At 41.4% G+C, this 10,305-nt stretch overlaps 1 protein-coding gene across 1 annotated transcript; it reads right to left on the bottom strand.

The window, feature by feature from the left end:
- Positions 1-1,030: 1,030 nt before the first annotated feature.
- On the bottom strand, positions 1,031-7,180 carry LOC118226718 (fibroblast growth factor 2-like). The gene is made up of 3 exons (XM_035416537.1): positions 6,522-7,180; positions 3,958-4,061; positions 1,031-3,480 (listed from the first exon to the last, which is right to left on the bottom strand). Exons 1-3 carry the CDS (start codon positions 6,697-6,699, stop codon positions 3,295-3,297), a joined length of 468 nt encoding a protein of 155 aa, XP_035272428.1. The 5' UTR covers positions 6,700-7,180; the 3' UTR covers positions 1,031-3,294.
- Positions 7,181-10,305: the final 3,125 nt, after the last annotated feature.

Below are 10,305 nucleotides of genomic sequence, written 5' to 3'. Positions count from 1 at the left end.
CGGAGGACGGAGACAGGGGCCCTCTAAGTCCCTGGTGCTCGGCTGTGAGTGCACATTTACTGGAAAGGGGGCCTAAGGGGTAAGGCCTGGATCCAGGCCACTGGAGTTTACTGGCAGCCTATCAGCAGCTGGAATCGGTCTGGTCTTTGAAAGTCAACCCAATATCCTGTCCTGTCCCTCCTGTGTCCTGTAGAAGCAGCCACCAAACATCATCTGCGTGGAGGGGGTGCTATTTATCTTTACACATAATGTTAAGTATCTTTACGATTATTGTAATGTGTCTGTACAATGGGAGTCTAACCTTTTCTGTCAATCCCTATATAAGGGAGCAAGAGAACTGTGATACATTGATTCCAGTTAAATTCACCCAAGAATAATTCCAGTCAGGTTCTTTATTTCTCATTCCACGAAGGAATTATCAGGACATTTCCGGTACTTTCCGATAACTTTCCACACTACTGCATGCCTTTTAAATGAATTTAAAACAATGTAGATAAAAAATGAAAAACATATAAATGATCATTTTGGTGCAAAATAGGTTGTAAGGTAGAATACTTTTTTTTTTTTTTTTTTTGTAAGGTAGAATACAAAGAGTGACTGTTGGGTGACTGTGACATCACATGAGCAAGGCACTGTGGGAAATGGGGTCTCACACTAACACACACACACACACACACACACACACACACACTGATCAGTTCTGTGACCTGTGTATTTTGTTATTCATAATTTAGCCTGATAATGACATTAGCAGAAAAATAATGACATTTGCAGATCAAACTAACAAAAACATAGATTTAGCCAATGGTGTCTGCAAAGGTGGATAAAAGTGGATAAAAACTTGGAAATTTAATATTGTTAATTTTGGGAAGTGAACAGTTAAAGTTAAAGTTGAGTTCTGTCAGCAGTTCTGTTATGTTTTTTTACAACCCCCCCCCCCTCCCCCCCTCCCCCCAGCCCGTGCTTATGATGTAACTGAAGTTTAATATATGTAGAAACAGCCAGAGGGAAAAATCTGAGCAGGCAGTGATTTAGATCAAAATATTTTTTTCTGTTTTATTAAAATGTCAGTTTTCACAAAAGCAGCTGTCTACTAAAAGTAAAATGGATACATTTAATCAGAGTCATAAATCTTAATACAACAGACTACACTACACCAGTTAAGATAATATAATATTGGTATCAATATTATTACATACATTTAGGAGATTGTAAAGGATATTCTGAACAAGTATAGATCTATATTATAATTTCCAGCAGCATTTTGTCTTACATATCTTTACGCTTCCTTTTGAAGGAAGGTGAGACAATCAGTAGAACACCAGTCTTTATCAATTTCAACTTATTTATAAATTCCATAAAATAAAACAATCATGAAATAGCATTTAAAATGATACATTTAATATAGATACTGCGTTAATTACAAGAATGCACTATTTCTGCAGAACACCATACAAAGATTGGATACATTGAAGCATTACTGGTTGTGGCTCTGATTGTAGTCTTGCTTTCCCTGTGAATCAGATACAAAGCTAACAATAAGAAAGCGTTACTCTGTTTACTGACCAAAGAAATGTTGTGGAATGCAGCTGTATCTTGTCTGGGGGTATATATGGTTAGTTTACTGAGAATACAGCATGTTTATTTCCAATACTTCATACAGTATTGTCTTTACTTAAAATGTTAATTTCTAAAATAACCATTTTCTCATTTTCGTCAACTTTCAGTGCAATCTTAAGTAAACTCATAATTCCTACATCTTTGCACCAGGTTTGTACTCAAACCCTAAGAATATTAAGTTTTAACAATTCTTCATAAAGTCAAAGCATGTTTTTTTTATCATGTAGATTTTACACCACTAGGATATTTAATGTTACATAAATACATTTTTTTTTTGTCTTTGAAATGCATATTTCAAGTCACCATGATTAATTTATGATGTGCTAAGTATTGCAGCAGCTTCTCACATAAGATATATTAGTATTTGGTCAAAAATCATTTGATAATATACAAAGTTTTTTTTAAATCATAAATATAGAGAAGAAATCCCACATATTCACTTACAGCATGGCGCTATCAATAGTAATATGTCACTATAATAAATATGGTCTGCAATTACATTTGTGTTAAGAAACACAACACACTACTAAAAGGTTTACATGAACTTTTTGTTGTCTTATGAACAGTTTTCTTACCGTGGGTCTTTTTTACAGTCAAAAGAAAATATAACTCTTTAAATTACACAAACAAGCAAGTAAAGTACAGTCAGAGTACCTGTTTCCATCTACAAGTATATATATATATATATAAATGCAGTTCAGAGTCCATAAGTATTTAAACAGTGACACGGTTTTTGTTTTGTGAAATGGGGGTGGGGGATGGGGGACTATGTATAAAAAGGGCTGTAATTCATGCATGGATCATGTTGATGTAAATACCCTTAAATTAAAACTGCTAGTCTGCATATTAACCTGATATCCGTTGTTTGATTTCAAGTCCAATGTGCTGGGTATAAAGCCAAAACAACAAAAATGATGTCACTGTCCAAATGTTTACAGACTGCTCTCTGTCTCTGTCTGTCTCTCTGTCTCTGTCTCTCTTTCTATATTTTAAATACCAGTGGTTTGCACAAGGAATCATACATAAGATGTTCATGTTAACTTTCATCACAGTGAAAAATACAAATAAAATGCGCAGGATTTTGCCATAAAATCTCGAAAAATATCATTACATTCAGTCTTGCTTGGAGAACAGAAAATATTTGCCATCAATTACTTTGATTAAACCATTTCTACACACGTTGGGTTCAAACAGATATACAGAGAAAATGTACGAAAGGAATCTGAAATGCATTTAACCCCACATACAGGGCATTATTCACGAAAACTATTTTAATTTATGCAATCAACTACTGAGTACTTATTTAACATGACCTTCTGGCTGCATATTTGAATATATTTTTATAGTATATTTTAGTGTATTTTCTACATAACTGCTAAATACTGCGTGCTGCTTTGAAACAGCCGAAACGTAACAGTCTACTCATGAATTCACATTCTGTAAATATTTCGAGTTTAAAGGTGTATGATGCGTAAACTATCGGTACAGATTTGTGTTTTTATGCTGTAGGAAAGGTGAAGAAAGTTTGCGTAGCGCTCTCGAGCGTTATCACGCGAGGCGGCGTCGCTCTGGCGTCGCGGCAACGTTGTGCCCGCCGCCGCAACACGGCGGCGAACCTCAAAAAGAACGTTGTGGCGCGCCGCGGTGGCGTTCGCGCGAAGAGTTTGGCGTCCATCAGCACACGGCGGACATGGGGAGGAAGAGGATGGCTTTCTGGCCCGGGTCGGTTCTGGAGCCGGACTTCTGCTGGCCCGTTCTCTTCAGGGCCACGTACCAGTCGGGACTCTTGCGAGAGCGGTAGGTGTTGTAGCTGTTGGCCTCCAGCCTCTCGATGAAGTAGCACTCGTCCGTCACGCGTTTCTGAGGGGGGGGGAGAAGCCGTTTGAGACGATCGGTTATCGATTTGAGCCACTTCAACATCAAGCGTCCTTTACTTAAATCAACCTCGACTCTCAATCAAAATGTGGGAAAAGGCACGAGCTGTTTATCTTCACAACATGTTCAGCACAATTGTACAGTACAGGGAGATTATGTTTAGAATTTAATATTTATTTCTTGGTGAAAAGGTGTTGTTAATTGATTTCTATTCTTGTTCTGGTGGAGGTAGCCCTACCACACAAACCATCCCAGAAAGCAGCCCTAGATGTTTGTGTATTTTGGAAATAACAGTTGAGAACCGATATTGATAGGATTTCCTTTTCCAGACAAACATAGTCTTCTTTCCGCGTAAATGTGTCGTCCAAAAGGACTTTTGGGTTGTAAAATGTGAAAGAGACTTTGGCTCTGACTGAAGCTTTCTTTTAAGAGATGCTGGAGGTGACACCCCATAATGCTCACCGTTCCAAACAGCCTGCCGTCCGTGCTCATCGCCAGATAGAGGTTAGCCGAGACGCCCTTGATGACCACTTCCCCAATGGCAGTCGCCTGTATCTGCAGCTTTGCTGAAAAAATAAAAATAAAAAAAGATTTTGATTGTCATAAGTAAAAGATTTTTGGAAACATGATAGTCAATAGATTCCATGGTGCGACCCACTGCTGCTGATGTGTCTCTCCTGATAAATGTATTGTCTTCATGAAGTTTTTTAAATCTGCAGATAATTGTCATTTTTTAACCTCTAAGCAAAGATACATTTCGTCCATATGGATACAAACAGACAGACAAATTTGGAGAATATCATTGAACAGGAGGAAGCTTTTTTTTACAAGTGCAACCACCAAACTTCCAGACTGGTCAGGAAAAACACAAGTTTACGGAAACACCATTCCAGAACTTTCCAGAACTCCAGTACAGATTTTCTTTCTTTAGATAGTAGGTATGAAGTATTTCATCATGAACATGAACATAAATGTTAACACAATTTCAATCATTGCTTATGCTTCGAAGCCGCTTGGTTTTTTTTTTCTTTTATGAGAGAAACAAGTCAGTATCTTCCCATGGTTCACCGTAAGAATATCAATCCCTGAAAGGTACTGAAATCACTGAAAACCCCTGAAATGTATCCTGTACACGTTTCCCGATGACTCAACACGGAGACAGCCAGAATTACAGACCTCTGGAGGGACGGAACAGGCACAGCTGAAAGGGTTCAGCTTTTATAAATATACAAATGCAGTAGCGTATGAGCAGATCTCTCATACTTCTGCCCGTGCTTTTTCGGGTGGATGACCACAAAAAGCCCTTCAAAGCAAAAGGCGTCTATCGGAATCCCACTTTGCGACCGGAAGGCCTCTGATCGAAATTACAGCTGAGGGCCCACAGGGGAGATCAAAAACTCCATCTGCATGGCCTCGGTACCATAAACACCCAGCTGCACAAATTGATTTATGGGGTGGATGCAAGACATCAAACTGGAGAGGCAAATGGGTGCATGCTGATTATATGCGGGGAGCTAGGACAAATCGGCCGTTTTTTCAAGTAGTTTTTGTCGTTTATTAGAAGCCTCCGTGAAACTGAGCAACTATATCAGTGAGTCACATGTGGAGGCACAACGAGCATCATCTCTGTGTGGTTTTTACATTTTGATTTTTGAAGCTGTGGTTTTTATGATCTCTTTTATAAAAATGTTATAAGTTATAGAAATACGCATGAGCAGCACTCATTTCATTTACATGTTACTGCTCAACATTCACATACATAGTAATAACAACGTCATAGTTGAAAACCATTAATTGAAATGTGTACATATATCTGGCAGTTTGAGTGCTACATACTGTGAAATTTTCAATTAAATATACAGCTTAGCAACCCACAATGCACCTCTCACTGACTGTAACCCACAATTCACCTCTCACTGACTGAAACCCACAATGCACCTCTCACTTCCCTCAACCCACGATGCACCTCTCACTGACTGCAATCCACAATGCACCTCTCACTGCCCTCAATCGAGAGTGCATCTCTCACTAATTACAACCCACAATGCACCTCTCACTGCCCTCAATTGAGAGTGCATCTCTCACTAATTGCAACCCACAATGCACCTCTCACTGACTGCAACCCACGATGCACCTTTCAGTGATTGCAACAAGTAAATAACTTTCCTTTACCTAAGGAAATATAAGGATATTGCTTCACATTATTTAGCTATTTAAGAGATAACATATAAACATGTTCATGCTCAGAATTTTCTATAAATAAGTAGAAAAGGATGAAAATAGTATGCGATGAGTTTTGACCCAAATTACATAAAACTAACATAAAAGAATGGCAGTGTTCATCTGCTCATAGATTGTAATTAAATATTAAATACCTTTACATTTTCTGAAAACTTCCATCTATGATTCACATAACTACTGATTGTTTTTTTATGTTGAAATACAAAATATCAGTTCATATAATGACCATAAAGTACCATATGATCTGCTAACATCAGACAGTTTTAAACATCTGTTCCATATTGATTATGGGGTTACACCAGTACAGTTGGAAAGTTTTCTACTGGCTGTTTCATCATATTCAGGGAATTCCTGTAAGACTGAGAAGTCCGGTGCATTTTTCATAAAAAGTCAAATAAAACAGTTGCTTTTTCGATATAATTATGCTATATTACCGTTTAAACTCGGTACATGACCTGTTAGCTTCTAAACGCTAATATTTTCAGTTTTTATACTCCAAACACACGGAGAGAACCACAGAATCGCACAGTGACGCAACACTGCGTCGTTGTCACCGACGAACAGGAAGCCAGAAACTTTATTATCGTTGGGGGAAAGTTCTTAAAGACGTCCTACAGAGAGCCGTGTGTGAAGGACACACGGAGACTTACGTAAACGGGGACCTGGAAACCTGCGTGGCGCCTCTGGCTGGCGCCCCGCTTCAGCAGCAGGTATAAAGGCACTTTGTTTTCTCCCCCCTGCCTCCCCCTCTCCCCCCCTCCGGAACCGCGTATGGAAGCACTTACTGTACGGGTCGCCCCTGTCCCGCACCCCGTCCACGCGTCCCTGGGGGGCGATCCGGAGGAAGTAGCCCCCGTTCTTGCAGTACAGCCTCTTCAGCTCCTTGAAGGACCCGGGGAGGAACGAGGAGCTGCCCCCGTCCTCGGGCGGCGGGGGGAGGGTGGTGATCCCGCCGGCCGCCATGTCGGCGGGGGCCGCCGCGGACCTCCTCTGACGGGCCGGGGCCAGCGCGGGGGCCCCCCACGCCCCCCGGCGCCGAGGCCCGGTCCTCCTGTCCAGCGCGGGCTCCAGCGCTCACCTCCCGCTGCTGTGGAACGCCGAGGTGGGGGGGGGGGACGTCTGGGACCGCTGCCGTTACTCCTTTACCGCTTCTTTCTCTTTCTCTCCCTTTTTCTCTCCCTGTCTCTCTTTCTCTCCCTCTTTCCCTCGCTCTCTCCCGCTTTCTCTTTCTCTCTCTCGTCTCTGCGCTGTGGGAATGTCTCTGAATCCAGGGGTTTATATCTCAGGCAGGGACGCCTCCGGTTCTTCCACCGGAGCGCACTGCCCAGCCCAACAGGAGACTGTGTAACTGTACCCAGCAGGCCTCTGTGTGCCTCCTCACCATCAACTCTCTCTCTCTCCCTCTCTTTCCCTCTCTCTCTCTCTCTCTCTCTCTCTCTCTCCCTCCCCCTCTCAGCCATCCTGCCCACCCCCTGCTCCAGACTGGGACAGCCGGAATGAAGGGGGGGGGGGGGTGGGGGGTGATGGGGGGGCGGGCTCATAAACACCGCTCGGTCACGTGACCCTGGGACGGCCCTCCTCCTTAAAGGCAGCAAGGCAATCGTTCCGCACAGGAGCTGGAATGCGCGTGTCCCGCAAACACAGGAAACAGAACACGCGTGTAACTTCCTGCTCTGCGGAGCTGCTCTGTGTCCCTCCAATCCGGTTGTGGTTTCATAAAGGTGAGACGTAACGTGATGTAAGAGTGGGGATGCGACGGGCTGGATAAGACCTGATAATGTGGGAACACCATATACTGCTGACTCAACCAGCCTCTGAAATATGACACCAAGGCTTGAGATTGCAGTGCCACTGAAAGTGTCTGACTTCCTGAAGGATATTCTGAGATGAGTAATACATTTACACCTTACTGATTGTGTCATCTACTTGATAAACGCTTGTGTGTAAAATAAATATTGAATTAAATAATCAAACCTATGTTTCCCTTAATGACAAAAAACTTTATGAAAACACAATCATAAATCCTAGTTTGATTGGCGTGATTTTTTTTAAAGCTCAGAAAAAAAATATATATATCATGACCCTAATGACTGTTTCATACCATCTGGAATTCATGTGAAATGCCAAGAGCCCTGTCAGACATTTGGTGGTCTGGTTCTGGCCTTTTGGTGTCCAGGGCAGATCCAAAACCACCAGAAGTTCCGTGCAGTCCTGTGCCACCAAGGGGCTGGTCTGCCCCAGGTGGGGTGATGGTCTGTGCTGGGTGTCTGTTCCTTTGAAGTCATCTTGAATTTCAATGAAAAGTGGAAAAAGGGACTGCAAAGATTAGGGAATTAAATTTCCCCTGTTTTGAAAGCAGTTTAGATCTCGAAAGCCGTGAAATCATGAAGCCATGGTACATAAGCATACTGTAGCTGTTTTCAGAACGGCAATCAAACAAGAACCATTCACCATTCAGTTTGGTTATCCAACCAAAAAAAACAAAAAAAAAACAAACTGCAGTAACTGCAATACACAGTAAAATGTCCAATGTTAATTCAATTCAAACAGTCTGGTCCAGAGTGGGACCAAACGTTATTTGTTGGAGTTGAATTAACACTGTTAGAGTTGAATTAACACTGGAAGTTTTACTGTGTAGTCAGCAGAGTCTGAACTGACCGACGCCCCTCAGCTGTTCTCCGCAGAATGACATCTGCCTCCGGAGCAGATGGCTGAAGGCTGGTCCGCCCTGCTCTGTGCTGGGCTGAGCTGAAGACTGCGGCTTGCAGCGACCTCTCCCAGCATGCTCGGCAGGCCACATCTAAACCCCAGGGCTCAGGGAAGGTCATGTGACCTCTCCCAGTATGCCCAACAGGCCACATCTGAACCCCAGAGCCCTGGGAGGGTCATGTGACCTCTCCAAACATGCTGGGCAGGCCACATCTGAACCCCAGGGCCCAGGGAGGGTCACGTGACCTCTCCCAGCATGCTCGGCAGGCCACATCTAAACCCCAGGGCTCAGGGAAGGTCATGTGACCTCTCCCAGTATGCCCAACAGGCCACATCTGAACCCAGAGCCATGGGAGGGTCATCCACAGTGGGTCAGCTTTGGAACTCTTTTGGGTAACATGCATTTTTTAATTTTTTTATTATTAGAAGGCAATTGAAGGCAAGCTTCAGATCTCCAGAAAAATAGCATTTTATTGCTTTTATTGCTACTGTATTTTCAGTAATCTGAAGCTAAGTAAGGGCTTTATTTTTGCTGTATGCTAATGGAGGCCAGTGATGCTTTTAAGGTTAATATGAAAATAAATGAAGAAAGAAATAAATACACATTATATTCTTCTATGATCCTGCATTGGCTAGCTAGGTAATTTATTCAAATTTCAGTGAGTCACTTGTGTGTATATAATTTATTAATTACCAGAAGACTGAAACCATCTCCTGCTGCAGAAATAAGGCTGGAGGGGAGGTATGTCTTAGTTCAAGACTTGCGTCTCCTTATGAAAATGGTGCCCCTACAGCCTACCTGCAAACAAATTAACTCAACACCTGTGGCATCTTCAGTCGACAGCATGGGGAAGAAATACAACCGGGCATCTTAGACTGGGAGGAAACAAAACTAAACAAAAAAAAAAGAAAGAAATAAAGACATAGAGATGAATGAATGCAATACCTATTGACATGTATGCACTCACTGTCCTCTCCTGCCTATTGTGAAGATGTCATTTTATAGTCTATAGTATGTCTCCCCCTTGTGGAACTACACAAACTTTACTGGAAATTTACTGACTTTTTGCTGTTTAAAAAACGATCAAACTACTCTCAAATTTTTTATTTTTACATTTCTTTTCAGAGGGAAAATGATTACACGTAATGTGGTAAATTCATAGTTTCAGCAGTAATAGTTTAATTGTGAAAATCATAAAATTAAATTGAAGAACAATAAACAATTTGCATCCATTAAGCTATTGTGCCACCTGAAGGAGGGTCACAGCTTTACAGACTATCAATTCCTCTCTGTGCCTCCATAACTGTTTGAATGGTGCCTGTAACAGTCTTTATTGCCCAGCTGTCTAAAAACAGCCTTATGAGGTTGAGTATAAAGTCCGGTAATCCCATCATTCTGATAAAAAAACATCATGTCTTGCCTCCAGTGTAAATGTTGAACAAATACAGATTCGAATGATTAATCAAACTGATTCAGTTTCACCAGAGCAACATGTGCACTCTAAGTGAAAACACATTTCTGTTGAAATTGCTCCTTGGTTTTTATACATTTGAAGTCTGAACATTTTGATTCTTTTTTTAGTCGCATTTTCATTCAGAGTTTGTTAGTTTGCCTGTGTGTAGCTTTCACTGAATGAAGCCAAAGTTTTCAACCAGTGGAGATGCAGTGGCCATGTGAATTATCATATAGAATTTTCTATTTATTTATTTTTGATCTGATAACTGACATAATTATATAAACATGTCTTGTAGAAACATTTTTTTCAGTGCTTTTTTTTTTTTAGTTTTTCATTTTCTTCTGGCCCACATAATGAAAGCTTACAGCCTCCATTCGTACAATGTCCAATATTATTAGTTAAA

This window comes from Anguilla anguilla, chromosome 5 (genome assembly GCF_013347855.1).
Source record: "Anguilla anguilla isolate fAngAng1 chromosome 5, fAngAng1.pri, whole genome shotgun sequence".
Taxonomy (NCBI): Eukaryota; Metazoa; Chordata; class Actinopteri; order Anguilliformes; family Anguillidae; genus Anguilla; species Anguilla anguilla.
The sequence above is the reverse complement of the archived record's forward strand: the minus strand, read 5'-3'. Positions and strand labels throughout refer to the sequence as shown.

Excerpts from the sequence above, each read along its gene's own strand:
- LOC118226718 (XM_035416537.1), bottom strand. The coding sequence starts at position 6,699 with ATGGCGGCCGGCGGGATCACCACCCTCCCCCCGCCGCCCGAGGACGGG. Across the intron at positions 4,062-6,521 it reads GGACAGGGGCGACCCGTACA|CAAAGCTGCAGATACAGGCG; the intron begins GTAAGTGCTTCC and ends TTATTTTTTCAG. Across the intron at positions 3,481-3,957 it reads ACGGCAGGCTGTTTGGAACG|AAACGCGTGACGGACGAGTG; the intron begins GTGAGCATTATG and ends CCCCCCCCTCAG.